Genomic DNA, 18,739 nt, shown 5'->3' with positions numbered 1-18,739 from the left:
TTTTTTACTTCGAAACTGCGAAAAACAAAGCCGATATTCCGAAAAAGCCCCACGTGGAGCATGCTCTTCACCGTTGTTTATTTTTCAAAAGGACAACCATAAAAAAATAAATTCAAATTTAACCAGCGCCAAACGCAAAGGGGAAGACTTTTATTGTGAATCTGTTTCGTGTGGGTTTCTCAAAGCTAAAGGAGGCATCGCACATTTTGCTGGTTCTGATAGGTTGGTCTGCAATTATTTTATTTCAACTAGACTATGTTTATGTATGTTTATGTGCATTTTCCTTTAGAACAGAGAAAAATAGCAAGGTATAGGGTAGCTGGTTACCCTGTACCATCTGTAATTCTAGTAGTTGTGAGACATTAATTGTTACAAAATAAATTGTTACTTATATATAGCTACCTCATTACTTACTTACTGATCGCATAAAAGCATAATATATTCTTTATTTTCCGCTATTATAGATAACTATAAACAGTGGATAAGAAAGTACTTAGCTATAGACCACTGTTGAAAATATGTTTGGTTAGCGTTCTTTCTAATACAAAAGTGAGTCCGTCGTTGGGATAAAAAAATTTTCCCGATAAGTTAGCCAAATTTTGTTATTTGTTTTCAATGTATGCCGACTGTATTTTTATCCTCTGTTTAAAGTTCCATTTTTGACAATCAACGTGTCGAAGATTGTTCGTGGATTGTTTGGTTTATTTTTTACAAATTTACTGACTCCCTGACCCGACTTTTGCCTTTTAAAGTGAGTCGGTCATGTGAAACTAACCAATTATATTTTGGCCTTAGCATAAAAGTTGATGTCAAAATTTAAAATCTGGGGTTTTAAAATCTAGCTATAGCTAGCTAGATGACCTAAGAAGAAACTCTTCTTGTGTATATTTGTTTAATTATCTTCTATTCTGTTAGGATGAAATAATTTCAGCAGTTGAAGAAAACAAAACTATAATACTTCAAATTTCCCCTGTACTTTTGTAACTCCCTACCCTAACACTGCAAATCTTGAAGCCTTATCATTTTCGGAGTAGTTATAAAACTCTGGCATTTTAGGTCAAGCAGCTTTTACTTACATAACCCTATTCAACAATGCACATATCAGGCTTTATAATTTACGACGGCTTTTAGCAATTGCCGATGTAAATGCTTATGTGTAAACAAAAGTTCTCAATTCACAACAGCAAATTTTTTCCCAACATGGTTTTTAAGTTGCTTGTAAATTTTCTCTTTAAGTTTAACTTATTTTTGTATTCGAGCATACAGTGGCAAAACAAATAAAAATTGCCAACGTCAAACACAGGTTTGCTGACATACCCGAAAAAAATCATTTTATGGCAGCAATGTTCTGCCATAATGGAATAAACTAAATTAGAAAGGCTGCATTTATGTTCATATTTTTTAAACAAGAGAAATAGAGACCAGAATAATATTACTATGGGTGCACGCTGTAATAACAGATAAAGAACGTTCAAAATCCTAAAAATGTTTTTTTTTAGCCTGCCCCTTTCTGGTAATGTGGGCCAAAATACCCAAACTAATATTTTCTCTTGTTCTAAAGTGAGCTGATACAGTCATTTAAAAAATGTGTACTCTTGACATTTTGTAATTCTTGCTCGGGTTGTGATGATAGTTTTCTACCAATGTTATTTTTGTATCAGTTTAACATATATATTTGTACTAATCACAAATGTATGCTTTGTTTAGGTTGTCTTGTGTTGATAAAATAGGGGTGGCTGGCAGAATAAAAATTTTCCTTGAAAGCGAATTGCAACTTTCTCCCTCAACTTTTACTAACACAAGGGGGAGCACAATATTTTTATTATGTGAAAAAACTGTAACCCTTAATTTCCGCTCTACTGATTTAAATGACTTGAGTGGTATATATAATTTTTATTGAAAATCATCGACATTTAACCTAAGGAGTGTTTTCTTATATTTATTATCATTGACAGATGCACTGTCTGAAAATCATAAATATGTGCATAAAATGTTGTTGTGTGCCACAGAAGACCATCCAAGCCCTGTGTTTTTTTTTCAGTGACATCGCCACATTTAATTGGATAAAATACTCTCAGTGAAAATAATGATTTTCCCTAATTTTTAAATTTATAGAGCCTAATATCAAAACACTTAAATGAGAAGTGAAGAATTCAGGTTGCTTTAAAGGTAATTTTGCTGAGATAATTTTTCGCAACATGAATCCAGTGAAACTATAAACAAGCAAAAATAACTATCATGGGTGGCTGCATTCGATTTAGAAGACAGTAATGTGACTTTTCTTACTGAAAAAACAAAAGGGTGGATGTGAAATATGCAATGCCCTTAATTCTTAAGTATTATGCATTACCAGCCATTACAGTTGCACTGATGAAAGACGAATGTAGGCATCAAGTTATGTGTAATTAAATAAAATGTGGTATGAAATTATGGTAAGATTGCATAATTATCTTCAGATTGTAAAATTATCTTCAGATCTAAAATTATCTTAAGATCATAGTGTTAACTAGATATAAAGTATAACATGTCCCTAATGGGCTTTCCCTAGTATTATGCAATTTTATTCGAATATTTGTTCATTCAAATTTAATTATTTTTATTAAAAGGTCTATTTGCATGCAGATCTTTTTTATATTTTGTTCTCTATGTACTCCTGTGTTTATTTAGTTGTAAATAATTTTTACATAACTTAATAACAAAATAAATCAAACTCATGTAAATATGATACGTTTTTTGATCTTTTACAATTTTAAACAATATCGGCAAACTATTTCAAAGAAGCAGGTGATTAAAGAAAAAGGATACACTTAACTTCTTCTTATTTATTTTTTTTTTTTTTTTTTTTTTTTTTTACAAATTGGCATTAAAAATGTTATATACATGAAACTTTTCCCTGAACACAACTTAAATTTATCATTTCAAGCAAAAAACAAAAAAATTAGACTACTTTTAAAGAAATTTTCACACAGCACAGCAATTTGACCATCTTGTCAAGTTTATATTACCAATAACTAAACAGGTATCAACTGCTCTGACTACCAGTTTAATGATCACTGTATTGTACTGTATTACTTTATAAAATCCGTTTTTTCTTACATAAAGTGAAATATCATTTTTAAGTCAAATTAAAAAGTTCGCAGGAAAACATTTAGCATTTTTTTAAACAAACTCACTTATTTGTATTTTTTTCATATGAAATCGAGTTGTTAGGTATTATTAGTTTAGACTCTTAGTCTAAAACTCAATTTGTAAGAAAAATATGCAAAAGGTCTTTATAGGATATTAACTGATTTCATTGTTTTAGTGATAGATAATCTTATATGCGTGTGTGTACATATTTTAGAAAAAATATTTCTCCATCATCAAGTTTTTATTAACATTAATTACTTCCTCCTCATGGAGTAAATAAATGCTCAATGTGCTTAAGCAAATTACGACATGTGTCTTTTTATATACATAACCACTAATTTCTCTCACATTGGCATGCTAATGAGGACAGTAATTTGTTTTTGCATTGTTTTAAGTATCATTAATCAAGCAAATGATATCAATAATTTCTTTTTTTTTAACTTTAACCCTATCTGTTAGTGTCTTTTTCTTTTTATATAGGTTGTGAGGTGCGTTCAGGATGAAGGTGCTTGGTTGCTTTTTCGTTGTCTTATTGACTGTTTTGTCTTGTTCGACAACTGTTAATGCATTCGTTGAGGGACTATATTGTGGAACTGATAATTGTTATGACGTGTTGGGGATAACGCGAGAAGCTACCAAAAGCGAGTTGTCGCGAGCATACAGAAAGCTCGCTCGAAAAATCCATCCTGATGTTAATAAAGGAGACGAAGACGCTGCTGTAAAATTTCGAAAAATCGCTACTGCGTATGAAATACTGAAAGATGAGGAGCAACGGAAAGATTACGATTATATGTTGGATAATCCTGAGGAAGCCTACTACCATTACTACCGATACTACAAACGACGAATGACACCAAAGGTTGACGTTCGTATTGTTCTTGCCGTTACCGTAACAATAGTGTCGGTCCTTCAATATTTGCAAAAGATGCACCGTTACGATGAAGCTGTTCGCTATGCCATGCAAAACCCAAAATTTCGCAACCAAGCTTTAGAAATTATCCATCGACAAGGATTGTATCAAGAGAACAACAAGAAGGCGAAGAACAAGAAAAGTAAAGAAGAACGCAAACAAGAAGAAGAGCGCATTCTGAAGGAAGTTGTAGAAGATTCGATTGACATCCGTGGAGGGTACGGCAAGCCGTCATACATGGATGTTTTGTGGGTTCAACTTATATGTCTACCGTATTATGCTGTTATTTACATCAAATGGATGGCTCGATGGATATGGAAATTCTGGATCTTAAAACAAGAATTCGGACAGGAGGAAAAAGAGTATTTAACGTATAAAAATCTTAATCTTTCTGCCCATTATTGGGTAGCATTAGATTCGTATTCCAAAGAATCTTACATGGAAAAAGAGTTATGGAAAGCTGATAAGCTTAAAGAATATAAAGAGGCGCTGGAAGAGGAATACAGAGTAAAGCTGGCAGAAAGTGGTCGACACAAAATGTGGAGACGTTACATGAAGAAAGGAGGACCTGGACAAATGACATTTATGGAAGAATAAACTAGAATTATTTTCAATATATTTTTACCACATGGTTTGCAAAATAAGTACTCCGAAATTTTCTAACGTCTTATTCGCGAAATTAAGTTCTTCGAAATAAATAAGCTTGGAGCTAGATGTCCAACATTCGTAATTGTAACCAAAAGGTTTAAGAGGCTTGTTTGTTTTAAGGTCGAAATTTTCAACATTTTCCTAAATCACGGAAAAGGAGTAATCGCGACGATGTTAAATTTTCTTTAAAAAAGTATTTTTATGGTACTAATTTTCGCGGCTTTTGTGGGAAAATTTGCAAAATTATGTACCTGCGGAATATTCCACTACTATTTGCGAAATTAATACCCGCGAAATTTAAATTTTTTGGAACCACGAAAATAAAATTTATCTTGGTCAGCAGAATTTTTTTTTTTTTTTTTAATTTATTTTTGAGTATATGAAGTGTTTAATATAGTAGTAGCTACTTTTCTTGTTAGATTTGGAATTCATTCAATGAAATACATTTTAGTTAGTACTATAGGTTTGGTTTACCATAAGGCAAAGTTGTGCAAGGGAAATAATTTTCTATTACATGATGAAATATTTCCTTAAGGCCCAATCTTTTTTTTTTTTGCAAATTTTAAAAGGAAAATAAATTGTATTTATAAATATACATACATATATTTCTATGTAATTTTCTTTGACATAAAAATTTCTTACAATAACTATGGCTTGTTTAATGTGACCACCGAACAATGTACTACGAAAATATATAGTGTGTGACTATAAGCAGGTCTTTCAAAGCCTATTTTATAAGCCGGAATGAGGCGAAAAAATACCTTCACTAAGCTAGGAATTTTCAACTTTTTTTAAGACGGTTTTATCATGACTTCTATTTCGAGTGGTCAGTTTCACCCCAGGGCCTAAGATTTTTTTGATTTCCTCAAAAGTTGACTATTATTTTTGCCAGCAACTTTATTTTCATTCTAAGTTATATTTAACAATGGTGGCAAGTGACCAAAACGATGGCAGAAACTGGAAAGCTAGTTGAAAAGAAATACCACTCAAATAATGTCAGCCTGTTCAGCCTTTTATTTTTAATAATTATTGGTAAAAACGCTTGGGTCGAATCCAAAGTTGCCGCAACGTTTTGCCTTGCCGCATACTAAAAAGCATTTTTCATTGTTATTCTGGAATTACTTCTTTCTTTCTAATGTGTACAAATATAAAACTAAGTATTTTTAATTTTACTGTGAACAAACAATTGCAAAAGTCAGACCGCGATGTGCCGCGCCGCAAGGAGCTGCGTTTTCAGTGTAAATTTAGCTTTAGCTCTTATTGATGAAGAGGTGGTTGTTTCCTTAAATAAACTATTTTTTAAACCTAATTTGCCACCTAAATCTTCTGCAAGGCTTCATTTTCAAGGCTTCGTTTTCCACAGTTTTAGCATGTTTTCTAATTTCAGACATATTAAGAATAATATCACACCCTCTAAATGGTGCCATGTATTTTTACCCGGAAACTGCATCCTAACAAGCTAATGCATATTTGTGCCACGTTTTCCAAAAAAATCATGTCCGCTGCATTGCTTCTTGTATTTCCTTCATTTGGCGTATTTGCTGTTGTTGATTGTGGTGCTTGCAGCCAATGTTGTGAATTGAGACATTATTTTATTTTTATATATAACATTAAATTAAGGTTGCAAAGCACGTACGAAAGAAGAGTTTGAAATAATTGAAGGTTGTTTCTCAAATTTGGCGCCAAACCGCCTTGTGCGTGTAAAAATAATCTCCTGCGTAACTGACGTGGCTCAAACCTTGCAGGGAAGGTGTAACATTTTGTAGTGTTTTTTTATTTAAGTTTCGATAGGGTTTATTTTGTTCGCAAAATTTTTTACTGGTTGCACGAAGCAAGAAAATGTGTTTTGCATGAATTCTTTACGGGAAGTAATAGCCTGTGAATGAACATGGTGTGAAGAAGCGTGCCACGCTTCATTAACTGCTCAAAAAAATCAGAACGCTTTTCGTGAAATTGATTTGATTTTTTTTGTTTTGCCGCGAAACTTTGTTTTAAAAAAAAACATATAAGTAGGATTGAACAACCACTTTGGAGAATATCGCCTTGTATGAGCGATGCCTCAAATACGAATTTTTTAAATAACTGAGAATTCAAGAGATACCAATACCAAGCCATTGAAAAAGGAAGCATCACAGCGTGACTTAAGGTTTCAAACATAGCAAAAAAATGAACAAAAATTCACTCATGTGCATTGAAAGAGATACATTCCACAAGAGTTTGTCTTGTTCGGTTCAACTACCAAATATATCTTGTGCATAGATTTTTATACATCGAATGAGTTGAAGTGTGTAAAACAGATAAAGAAAGAAACTTGTTAAATATATAAAAAACAATTAAAATATATTATGCTTTAAAAGGACAAAGCAAAATGAAGTTAGTTTCTGTCTATTTGGTACTGTTTGCATTGGCGGTTTCTAATGTTAAGTTTATTTGTGGGGTTAATATTATGAAAGAATTTTCGGACGACGATGATGAATCTGGTAGCGGCAGTGAGGAGGATCCAATGACGCTTACAAAAAACCGACATGACGGTGAGTTAACGGTCAGCATCGGCAATATCCCTGTTTTAAACCGGCAAATATCGTAAATAGCAAAATTCAATCGAACTTAAATTTTATGGAGCATCAAGATTTTAATATTTGTGTATTAAATTTTTGCGTAGAAGGACAGAAGCGCTTAACATAACTGTTTTGTTCTTTCTTAATCTGAGTTTAATTGTTTCTTGTACAAGAACAATAAACCCTGCTCTAAAATCTGAACACGGGATTTAAATACTCTTGCAAAGTTGAACAAAATTGGTGAACTCAATCGGATATGACAGAACTACTACTTTGAAAAAAAACTTTTCTTTCGTATTTTATTCTCCATATCACAAGCAAGTTTTTCGCTCAGCGATGGTGACTGTGTTGTACTGTATAGTATGGTCCAAAGCAGTTTTTTGAAACACTAAGAATATGCTTGACTTTTCACCGACAATATTTCGTCATTAAGCGCCATTTCTGCCCCCCCCTAACTTCGCAACATTGGCAAAGTTGCACAACATCGCCTAATATAAACTCATTCATATAGGCTTCCATTTTGATATGTCAAGTTTAGCATCAGAGTTCGCGTAATGTTTATAGATAAAATATTGGTATTTCAGACTTTTTGCGACGTCAAAAGGTGTGGTTAGGTGTCTAAGGGTCTATAGAGCTGCCTTCGACAGCAATTTGTTGTAGTTTTTAAGAAAATGTTGTCCTATCCCCCCCTGGCTCTTTTGTGTAAGTCTAAAATTTGCATTTTAGTTTCCAAAGTGGTTGATGCAATGAAGAAAATGCATAACGGTTAGTAAATACGGAGCACTTGATTTTCGTGATTCCAAAATCCTACTTACACTATGTTTCTACTCTACTCTTAGGTAGACCTTGCATTTAAAGGACCATACAACTTTCATTTTAGTCATTACAGATCAAATTCCAACAGTAAAAAAAACAACACAACAATGAATCGTGTATTGAATAAACCAAAATAGTATTGTAAAAAACACGAAAAAAATTCCTAAATATACCAAACAAAAAGGTTAATCAACACTCATGCTAGCGAAAAATGGAGGAAGTTATTGTTAAAAGAAACAGTGAAAAAGCTAGATTTCATATTAATAAAATGCAAACATATGGCTAAAGGCTTTTCTCGGAAACGGAACGGAAACGGTTCTGTTCTTGACCGTCCCTTTCCGCGGAGAATTTTCTTGAAAAGGAAATTTAAGAAAAAAATTACAAGGTACCCTTTTACATATAAGGTATCTACAAAAGAGTGTCAGAATTTCAACACCAGGCTAGTCACTATTATTATACCTCTATTGTTCTTTACGCCTATTGTTTTTAACTTATAATCTCAGCGTGATCTTAGAAAGCTCATTCTCATAAAAGAAAAAATTATATGCGCAAAGAGTATCACTTAACTGCTTATTTTTCATTTCAGCAAAAACGAATGAAGACTTAAGTGAAAGCTTAAAAACAGGTAAAAGAAGAAATTTAACCATCTACCTCCATGATTCAACGTAGAACATTGTCTATCGGTATACACGACATTGACAAATGAACTAACATGACAAAAAAACTAGAGCTAACTTTTGGTTACAAGATAGATTATTCCGGTTGGCAGTACTCTCCTTGCCTTTATTAAAATTAGAAAATTTTTCGCAAGATCAAGCAAAAAGATTACCATATTTTACAATAACCTTTCTTCTATGTAACTAAGCAGACAGTTTAGTAGTGACGGAAAAATTTCCCAGCAATTCACTAAGTAAAATTTCCCATAATGCACTAGGTCGTCAAGAGAAAAAGTCTCACCACAAAACACATAAAAAGCAAAACGCAACATGGATACCAATGATTCACAAATTGTGGAAGTTCTGGCACAGAAGAGGTGCTTTTTTGTCGCAGCTTTTTTCTCAACGAAGGAGAGTACTGTCATCACCGTCGGAGCTGTAAGATAAGGCTACTAAGACAATACTCTTTTTTAACAATAGGTTCAGTGTTTGACTTGGGAGCAGTGAATCTTATGACAGAGGCGACGGGTTAGTTGATAAATGACTTGACACTTACATGCTGACGAATCGACAGTACACTCTTTCACACACTGTAGAAGGTTGACATAACATTCTCCCGGAAGTTTTTATAATAAAAACTTTTGGTAACGATGTACTCACAAGAAACAGTTGAATTTAAATTTTTCTCTGGTACACAAGTTAAAGCAACCTTGTACGGTGGTTTATTGTTTCTGTATTTTTACGTATTCGTTTAATAACTTCGACAACACTACTTTATTCGACGCAGACGACGCTTTTCGTAAATAACATAGTGTGCCACTCTCCCCTTATCCCTCCCATTAATTAGAAAATTAATTAGAGGTTACGTGATAAAATGTAAATAGTTTGAATTTTTCATATTAAGTAATTTTACTTGTCATTCTGTGTACTTTCTGTCATTTAATAAATCATTAACCTCAGTTCTGCATACTAGTTTGTTATTTTTTTGACCATTTTGACCACAGTTTTTTTAATCCTTCGAACTTAATGGAGAATACCTGAATTGGGGGGTGGTGGAAGGGGTTGCTTCACACTATGAATTATGATTTGCAACAACTTTCTTGCTGCTATATGAGGTTATCCTATATGTCGTAATGTCCAGGAGCGTTATATATTAAATTAAATTACATATTTCAGGAGCCCGTCAAGTTATGCACACTATTGCTTCCAAGTTGGTCAGTCATGCAAGTAATAAAATAACAAATCATGTTGGTCACATCATTAAAAGTAGTTTGGTCAATAAAAGTAAGTCGATAAATAGACATGACTTTGCGCGGTTGACTCTCCCTATTTCGAATTGTCACGGGGGAAAAACCTTTGTTCGGATTATACAGAGATTCGAAATATAGAAATAAGTCTCTGTAATTCGAACTTTTCGCTTCAAAGAAAATTCGAATTACAGAGAAAAATTACGGTAATTTAAAAAACAAGAAAACATAATTCAAATTTCATTCAATCTTTATTTTCATAGTTTACACAAAAAAAGAATTTTTATTTAAAAAACTGTTTAATATTTATTGCTTCACATTGGAGAGACGATCTCTTTCTACAATGCAAGGTGCATCACCAAGTGCTTTTCTCAGGTCGACAACAAACGACACTCTGAAATTCAAATTAGGGAGAGAATCGTGCTGAAGGGACTGAAAAACTGTTCAAATTATATAAAGTTCCAAATTAGAGAAATCCGAATTGTAGGAGGTTTTTTAGAAGACTTTTTTAAGGAAAATTGACGGTGACTGAGAACTCGTTATTCGACATATAGAGATTCGAATTAGAGGGAGTCAAGTGTACATGTTACTTACACCTTTTTTATATTTACGTCAATCGGAATCTTATACTAACGACCTTTTTCCCCCTTTTTTTTCATTAAGCGACAATTGAAAAAAAATGCCATATGGTAATTGATTTTAAGTTAAAAGCTGTTAGAAGATACACAGAAAGTAACGTTCACTTATTTCGCAATATTATGTGTTTAGGCCTTTTTCAATTTGCGCCTTGCTTTATTAAAGTTTTTTTGCCAGTTAGTTTATAAAGACTCTAAGCTAACAAGAGTTCTGAGTGACAAAGAGTTTTGGTTACGTTTCATTTAGAATCTGGCGTATCATCAGATATTGAAAAAGATAAAAGTTTATCTTCGTCCACAGAAGTTGTTCTTCCAGGTATACTTTTTAACATTTTTTAATAACAGTTATAACATACATAGGATGAGTCTTGAGTTTTTTTTGGGTACCTCTATCAACAGGGCTTGAAAAATTCGCGATGCATTTAAATCTCCTGTCTAGAGGAATAATCCTATTCTGTAACAGGCACTAAGCAAATTAACGATGTCGCTGTCAGTGGTTGAACAGCTTTAACAGAGACTCGGAAAAGGCGGTTACTTCTGAAGTCAAATCGGTCAATATAAAGCAAGGATTTATTAAGTTGCGCTACGATTGTGTAGAATTGCATACTTTAAGCGCCTACACTAAAACGTACATTTTGAACTCTTTTTACTGACCACGAAAATAACATCAATCTTCTTAATTTTAGCACTGTCTGTATCAAAGTTATCAGAATCTGGTGCTTCTAATGGTACAACAGATGAAACGAAAACTACAAATACTGGAAGCAATGTTACACTTGCAGGAAATTCATCATCACCTGTCAATAAAACAGCAAGCCAAAAACATGGTAATGACAGTATTTAAAAACCAATCTGCTTCCAAAAACAAACTGATATCCATCTACTTTGAGATTATGGTTAAATGAAGTTTTTTTTTCACGAAACGAATAATTGTTTTTTTATAACAGTTATAGTCTTGAGGATAATAATGATATTTTGACGAACTTCGTGAATCACATCAAGGCAGTTTATTTTATTCGTAAAACATTCCATTTGAGTAACGGTTCTATTTTAGCTATTCCTGGAGGAAGCTCCTCGACCACTGACACAGGTGGAGAGGGAAAGGTAGAAGCCATGGGAGAGATGGAAGGAATTGAAATAAAGATTAACGGTAAAGCAAATACAGTTAATAACTTCACCAAATTGCAGAAGGATCCAGAAGTTCGATACGAAAAAACAAAATCGCTAAAATTTACTAAGAAAGAAGTATTGCCGAAAGAAAAAAGCCAGAAAAAGAATCATGTAAAAAACAACTCAATTAAGAAGAGGAATAAACACAAGAAGAAGAGATCCAAAAAAAATAAACTTGCAAAACATTTTCCCAAAATCATACTTTATCAAGGACCAATTTCGAAAGCTTTAGAAAATATCCTTAAGGCTCGAAGCACATCATATAACCCCCGCTTTATCAATGCTCCTATGTCGTTTGAAGAAGCGACAGCTGACATAAAGCGAAGTAGTATTTCAAAGGAAAACAAAAAAGCGTCCAAAGTTTTTCGGGATGAAGAAGATGAGTCTGACGAAGAAGAAGAAGAGGAAGAAGAACGCGATGAGAAGAAAGATTCGTCAAAGAAGTCTAAGGTTGCAGCTAAAGCACAGAGAAAATATACTGTTAAAGGTTTTCAAGATGCAAGTAAACCTGTTCGAAAGAGCACTAAAGGAGAATCCAAGACAGAAATTGGAAGAAAAAAGTTTGCTGTTTCTTCGAGTGGAAAGACACCAAAGCAAGGACCAAGTACGATACGTTTTAGTACGGAATTTGTAGCAATAGCTACTCCCTTGTTAATCAAAAAATCGCAATTGTCAAACTTAACCTATGTCCATAAAGTAACGCTGCACTTGTACTAAGCGCAATTGAAAAATTTAGGGAAAAAATTGAAAAAATTGTATAACATTAACTGTTCTATTTCTTTATTTTTTTTCTATTATATTGTTAGGCCAGGTCTTGCATTTACGGATTAATAGAATAAGTTAGTGGTTATTTGCAAACAACCCTTAGTTGATCAAGTTTTTCTTATTTCTTCTAGTTCCAATCCTGACTATCAATCCCTCTTCTGCAGATGCAGATGATGACAGCAAGGATTCTGTTTTTCATGACATTTCTCCTAAGCTACAGGAACAAGGTAGGATATTTAGTATTTTTAAACATCAAACTGTGTATTTGAGATCACATTGTTCTATGGAAAAAAGGGGAAGGATCACAGAAATATCATACTACCAACAAACATTCTATATGATGCATAATATTTTACCTTTATAGGAAAGAATTTGAAACCGTATAAACCATTAATAGTACCAAACGACGATGAACCGCAAACTGGTCAATTTACTGATTTTGTCAACCAAATGAGTCTACCTGGGCCAGTTGCACAAGAATTCGTCCCACACAAAAAAATTGGTAACCGTCCCACACCGAAGAAAAGCAAAGGAAGTTTTATAATTGGAGAATCACCAAAGCCTTTAGAAAATCAACCTCCAGGTCCTCATAGTAAAGAAACACCATCAGGACCAAATGAATTTGAATACCCAAACCCAGCTGGCTACACAACCATGGGAGATGGGGGTGCATTAACAGATCAAGAGGAGGAAGAAGAGGAGAAAGACAACGGAGAATTTGATTATGGTAGACAAAATAACACAAATTGTACGTTGGCTATGTCTTCTTTAGTGCGATTGTCGAAGTGACGTTTAGTTTCAGTTCTCACATTTCAACTTCTAATAATTCCTCTTACCTTAATTTTACTTAATTATGAACTATCTTTCTGTGTCAAATTAGAGCACCTGTGTGTTATAATAACCTTCTGAGTTAACTTTAAGTCCATCAAATATTATGACCCTAAAAAAAGTTGACCCTAAAATGTGTTTTTCTTACTCGACTTAGCATCACAATCACCTGTTTTTTCTCCATCACAACACAAGCCACAACCATTGAAAGAAAACCCCGGTACACCACCAGCCGTCACCAACGCACAAGACTTTGATAACGAAGAACCGCCACCGGAGTCAGATAATTCATACCCAAAACCATTTGGCTTTCCAGTACCCGAACCACAACAAAACAACTTGCCAAACTTCAATAATAACAACAACTATAACAACAAAAATCCTGATTTCGAGAGAGAAACGATGGAAAGAATCCAAGCTAACAGTCAAAACATTGCCTCGTTAGCCAACGAACTAAGAGATGTCGAGTCCAGGTTAGAAGAAGTTGGAACAGCTGTTAATGAAATGGAAAAAGACATAGTAAGAGTTGAAAAGAAACTAGGTAGAATCTTGTTTTATCGTTTTATGTATTAAATTTTACCTTATTGTCTTTTTGACACATTAAGACAGGAGTTTATATAAAATTAAATAGTTACTTGGAACAGGTTTATTTAATCAAGTTGTGCAACAAATCTTATAAAAAGCTAGTTTATTTTATTTCTAGATGAGAAACGGCACAAAGAAGCCAAGGAAGATTTCACCAAGTTTGCTGGGCCATTGTCAAACTTACAAACCGACAATCCAGGTGTCAAATTACCTGTTGAAGTATTACCACCTGGACGTTTCCCAATTAACTTGATGCAGGGAAGGAGACCCAACAAAAGGCCAAAAGTATTGAAGCAATTCTTTATTCCATTACCACGACCAAATTCCCCTGCTGCAAATGCGATCGATCAAGGAGCACCAGTGAATGAACTCCCTTGGCCATTGAATAAAATCGTGCCTTATTTACTACGTAAAGTTGAGAAGTATCAAGGTCCTGTAGCTTCTGATGGACCATGTAAGCTGTTTAATTTTTTCTTAAAAACATAGATTCTTTTTATTGAGCAAAATTAAAAAAAAGCTCTCTTAAATATTTACAGAGAAAGAAGAGTTTACTTATTTTGTTTGCTGATAGATATTGTTTGTGGTCGGAATTCTTAACTTCTAGGCAGAATCTGCAATGATCGGCTAAGAATTTTATTTCCTTACAACTTGATTAGCACAATTCATTTTCGCAAAAACTTAATGATGGGACATCTTCCTAGCTAAAGCAATACAAAATGTTAGTCTTGATACGTCTCTCAGAGAAAAGTCAACATTGAATGAATTGATAAATAACTGCTTATTGTTGCTGTAAATTACAGTTCGTATCAAAGCCACGAAGCCAAGACCATGGCAACCTCCACATCCAGTAGCTGACGACTCCTTTCCTCCAAAAGAACACGACATTGAATCTTTGGAAACAGAACTTGGTATGAAGCCTGTTAGCAGAATTCCTGTCAAGAAACCAAAGATTATAATATTCTCAAAATCTCCTAATCTTTTCGATCTAACAGAAAAACGTATGTTAATTTTTTTGTAAAGATAAATTTATCGTTATACATATCGTTATTGTGCAGGTTAACCTACTGAACCCTTTTTAAATATTTTAGCTTGCAACGAGCCTTGCCAAAACGGAGGCGAATGCATTGGAGGTAACGTTTGCAAATGTCCACCAATGTTTTCCGGTCCCAAATGCGACCGTGCAGTACACAGATCAGTAATGCCTGGTGACATTATGGATTTGATGGGGCCATTACCGTTAGAGCAGGAGGCATCGCCAAAGAAATCGAATGCTATCTCTTTACCCTTTGTTCTGACAGAAACAAACAATATTAATGAAGATGAGGACAATACTCATCAAAAGACAGTTGGTCAAGTTGACCAAAGCAAGCTTGTTGATATTCTATCGCAATTTGGAAGGCCATTTCTTCCAGAGATATTAAAACGAAGCAAGATACCAAGAAGAGTTTGGACATACCAGAGGAAATAAGAAGCTTGTGTATAAGTGAAAGGTTTGAATCTGTGGATGCGATTAAGACGAGAATCTACAAAAAGCTTGCTTTTAAATAACTATGGTGCTGTGAAATACTTTGAATATGAGAAATTTGGATACGAGGATTATATAGCGTATATGTTTTATGTACATAGAAGTAGCAGTTAGTTGTAGGACGATCATTAGGCGAGCAATTAAACAAATTATATTGACATTTGTTGGGATTGAAGCCTGCCCTTGCATGTAATTTCAAATTTAAGCTTATTTATTGTATCTGCTTGTGAGCCATTCTCAAAAAAGTGCGACTTTTGACAGTAGTCAAGATGAAAAAATAAGGTCTCAGATTTCAATATTTTTTTCGAACTTTTACATAATTTAGAGTCTTAACGAAAAAAATTTCATGGTTAGCAGTACAAGATATTAGGATTTTCACATTTTCTATGCCGATAATCAAAGGGATCGAATCAGTGAGTGTAACCTACGTTACAAGAATATAAATCCCTTCTAATTTTTTAAATTGGTCATGAACGAACAATCTTATCTTAAACCCGAAGTGGAGAGTTTAGGTATTCACAATAAGACAATAAAAGAACACAAACTTATAAAATGAATGTGGAATACAAATTATCTTTGAAATGTCAAAGCTAAAAATTACAAGAAAAAATTTAAGTTATTTTCATAATATGTTAATCTACCTAACTAACTAAACGAGTACTTAAAACTTGTACTTAAAATAGGGCATGAAAGTTTAAAAGAATATAAGATACCAAAAATCAAAGTGGTTTTTAGACATAGGCAACAAAAATAATCCAAGAGAGAATAGAACAAAATAGTCACGTATGTTACAATTTTTTGAATCTAGATTAAAGTCTATATGATCCGTTCATTTTTATATTTGTGGTTGTTCACAATCATTGGAACGCTCTGAAGTTATTTCATAGCGAAAAATAACACAAACTTTCGAAATAAATCTTAAATGCATTGTTAGTTTGGAATCTATTGGCTAAAAATTACAATGAATTATTATAGTTATTTTCATAATTTCTCAAATGTACCTAACTTAACTAAGAAATACTAAAATCGGTTTAAATTGGACATGAAAGTTTAAATAAAAATGCATGTCAAAAATCAAAGTAATTTTCGGACGTAATTAACAAAAATGTTTCAAGAAGAAAGAAAAGAAAGAGTCACGTATGTTACGATGTTTTTGTATCTAGATTGAAGTTTGTTTGCGTCATAAAAGTAAATCTAATATTGTTTTCTATTATCAGAACAGTTAGAAGTTACTTCATAACGTAGCAAACGTAGTAAAAACGTTTTTGGAGAAAGAGCTATGTCCCAAAGATAAGCTGTAACGTATGTTACAAAAATGCAGTACTTAATACGCATTAGTAAAAATTTGAACAAAGAGAAACAAAGTCAACAAATAAAGTGACATAGTTAAGGTTTACTTTAACATAAGTTTATCCAACACGCTGTCCAGAACTTTAGGCAAGATCTCAAGTGACCTTTTCTTAGACGACGGTTCAGTAACTATACAAATTATATCTTTTAACAGAATCCATATTTTATCCTCCTTTTGAGGCCTCTTGAATTTGGTTTGCCGTTGCAAATTTCCTTTGTGTTCTAGGAAACTGATATGGGCCTCTTCGTCTTCCTCGTCAATTTCCTGGACCTGTCCTATGTATGGTTTACCAGAGTACAATGCGGCAAAATAGTCGTTTGGCTCAGGAACGACGCTTGTTAATTCTTCACTATCTCATGATACCTCCTGTGCACATACCTCCTCGTTCTGAGCTGAGAAACGGAGATGTGAAGAAAAAAGAAATTGCGGACCACAGCTGGAGCAGAAGTCATCAGTTTAATTGGGATGAGAAGAAAATCATTGACAGAGAATCCAGAACAACGGCCAGGAAGATTAAAGAAACCATCAACAGTGCAGAACGTAACAAACACATAAACAGCATCTCGTATTAACTTCCTGAGATTTGGTTACCAGCCCTACAGAAGAAATAGTTACCTACATCCAGGTCCGAAAATTTTAATCACCGAAATTAACTGTAATTATCAGCTTGTTTCTGATTGGTTAATTTTTATGAATTTCGATCCTCTGCAATTAAATAAATACATGCGGAACATCATTTTACTTTGCCCGATGATGGGAGAAGGATCTCCCGAAACGTCGCCTACTAAACTATCATGTTCAAGAAATGATAAACTTTCCACAGTAATATGAATACTGAACAGACAAGCCGAAATAATATCTTCAATGATTTTTTTTTGTTTTTTCGGTCGATGATGTTAGTGAACATTCTCGCCAGCCTTTACAGCACGAGTCTTTTTGGAATGTTCCATTAAAACACTTTCTGCAAAATCATTATGCATTACGTACCCAAATAGAATTGGCCTTCAAAGAAAAAACACCATGAACCTTCATGGTTCCTTTCACTGTTTCTAAGTTTTCGCAAGCAACTTTGAGAAAATTTGCGGAATTTTCATAATCTTCCGTGGAAAGATATGAATAGACTATGGCATTTGCATCCTGCTTTGCCCATTCATAGAAATTGGTCGCATCTTGTATGACATACTTTCCATTTTTGACAGCTTGATTTGCTTTTCTCTTTGCCACTACTTCGATTGGATCACATGGGCCTTTCATATGGCCAGCCTCCATGTAATTCCAAGATGCCATCACGCCAAAATACTCTTCGTGACAGCTAAGTATTTTGAAAATTGTCTTGTTTCCATACTGGCTTGTCGGAGAATAGGTCCAGTAGTGCACCATTTGCAAATTTGGAACAACTTGTTTTAGCAGTGGGACTAATTTATCAATTAGTGTATAGATAAAGTTGGCATCGTGGCGAGATTCATTAGAAATAAATACAAAGCTTTTGTGAGTGCTTTCTTGTTTCAAGTTCCTTAATTAAGCGATGTTCATATAAATTGAAAATTATTGTTACATCATATCTTTCTATTAATAATCCTTTTATCACTCACCACCCCACCTTACGTTTAAATAAAGGTAAATAAACAAATGAAAAATAAAGATACTTAGCACCTTTTCTCCTTGTCAAGCAATTGCAGACAAAAAGTGAATGGAGGTGATTAGCAATATTACTCAAATACAAAGATTTTTTCGGTACAGATCTTTGTAATTCTCCAAATATTCTGCGCAATGGAATTTTTTAATACTCCAATCCAAACTACGTCTATTTTAGACAGGACTGTTTCGAATTTTGACCTCGAGTGTTAACGAAAGTAGTGCTCGGGGTAATCAGTTATTATTATAACTGATTACCCCGAGACTGTACCGCACAATAT

General features: G+C 33.7%; 2 protein-coding genes across 3 annotated transcripts; both read left to right on the top strand.

The window, feature by feature from the left end:
* The first annotated feature begins 66 nt into the window (after positions 1–66).
* Positions 67–5,334, top strand: LOC130662865 (dnaJ homolog subfamily C member 25 homolog). Its single transcript, XM_057461806.1, has 2 exons — positions 67–222; positions 3,610–5,334. The coding sequence occupies exon 2, from the start codon at positions 3,629–3,631 to the stop codon at positions 4,634–4,636; it is 1,008 nt and encodes a 335-aa protein (XP_057317789.1). The 5' UTR covers positions 67–222; positions 3,610–3,628; the 3' UTR covers positions 4,637–5,334.
* Positions 5,335–6,900: 1,566 nt separating this feature from the next.
* Positions 6,901–15,630, top strand: LOC130612486 (uncharacterized protein DDB_G0284459-like). 2 transcript variants are annotated; one of them, XM_057433807.1, is made up of 14 exons: positions 6,901–7,218; positions 7,972–8,010; positions 8,648–8,686; positions 9,198–9,245; positions 9,894–10,001; positions 10,847–10,915; positions 11,286–11,426; positions 11,654–12,373; positions 12,666–12,761; positions 12,899–13,282; positions 13,520–13,903; positions 14,066–14,401; positions 14,748–14,945; positions 15,036–15,630. In XM_057433807.1, exons 1-14 carry the CDS (start codon positions 7,056–7,058, stop codon positions 15,413–15,415), a joined length of 3,105 nt encoding a protein of 1,034 aa, XP_057289790.1. In that variant the 5' UTR covers positions 6,901–7,055; the 3' UTR covers positions 15,416–15,630. The 2 variants fall into 2 exon arrangements, with proteins under 2 accessions (XP_057289790.1, XP_057289792.1); XM_057433809.1 differs by lacking the exon at positions 9,198–9,245.
* Positions 15,631–18,739: the final 3,109 nt, after the last annotated feature.

Source organism: Hydractinia symbiolongicarpus, chromosome 10 (assembly GCF_029227915.1).
Source record: "Hydractinia symbiolongicarpus strain clone_291-10 chromosome 10, HSymV2.1, whole genome shotgun sequence".
Taxonomy (NCBI): Eukaryota; Metazoa; Cnidaria; class Hydrozoa; order Anthoathecata; family Hydractiniidae; genus Hydractinia; species Hydractinia symbiolongicarpus.
Note: the sequence above shows the minus strand (reverse complement) of the source record. Positions and strands in the feature narration are given on the sequence as shown.

Coding starts and splice junctions, on each gene's coding strand:
- LOC130662865 (XM_057461806.1), top strand. CDS start 3,629: ATGAAGGTGCTTGGTTGCTTTTTCGTTGTCTTATTGACTGTTTTGTCT.
- LOC130612486 (XM_057433807.1), top strand. CDS start 7,056: ATGAAGTTAGTTTCTGTCTATTTGGTACTGTTTGCATTGGCGGTTTCT. Junction 7,219..7,971: donor TACAAAAAACCGACATGACG/GTGAGTTAACGG, acceptor TTTGCATTTTAG/TTTCCAAAGTGGTTGATGCA. Junction 12,374..12,665: donor GACACCAAAGCAAGGACCAA/GTACGATACGTT, acceptor TATTTCTTCTAG/TTCCAATCCTGACTATCAAT.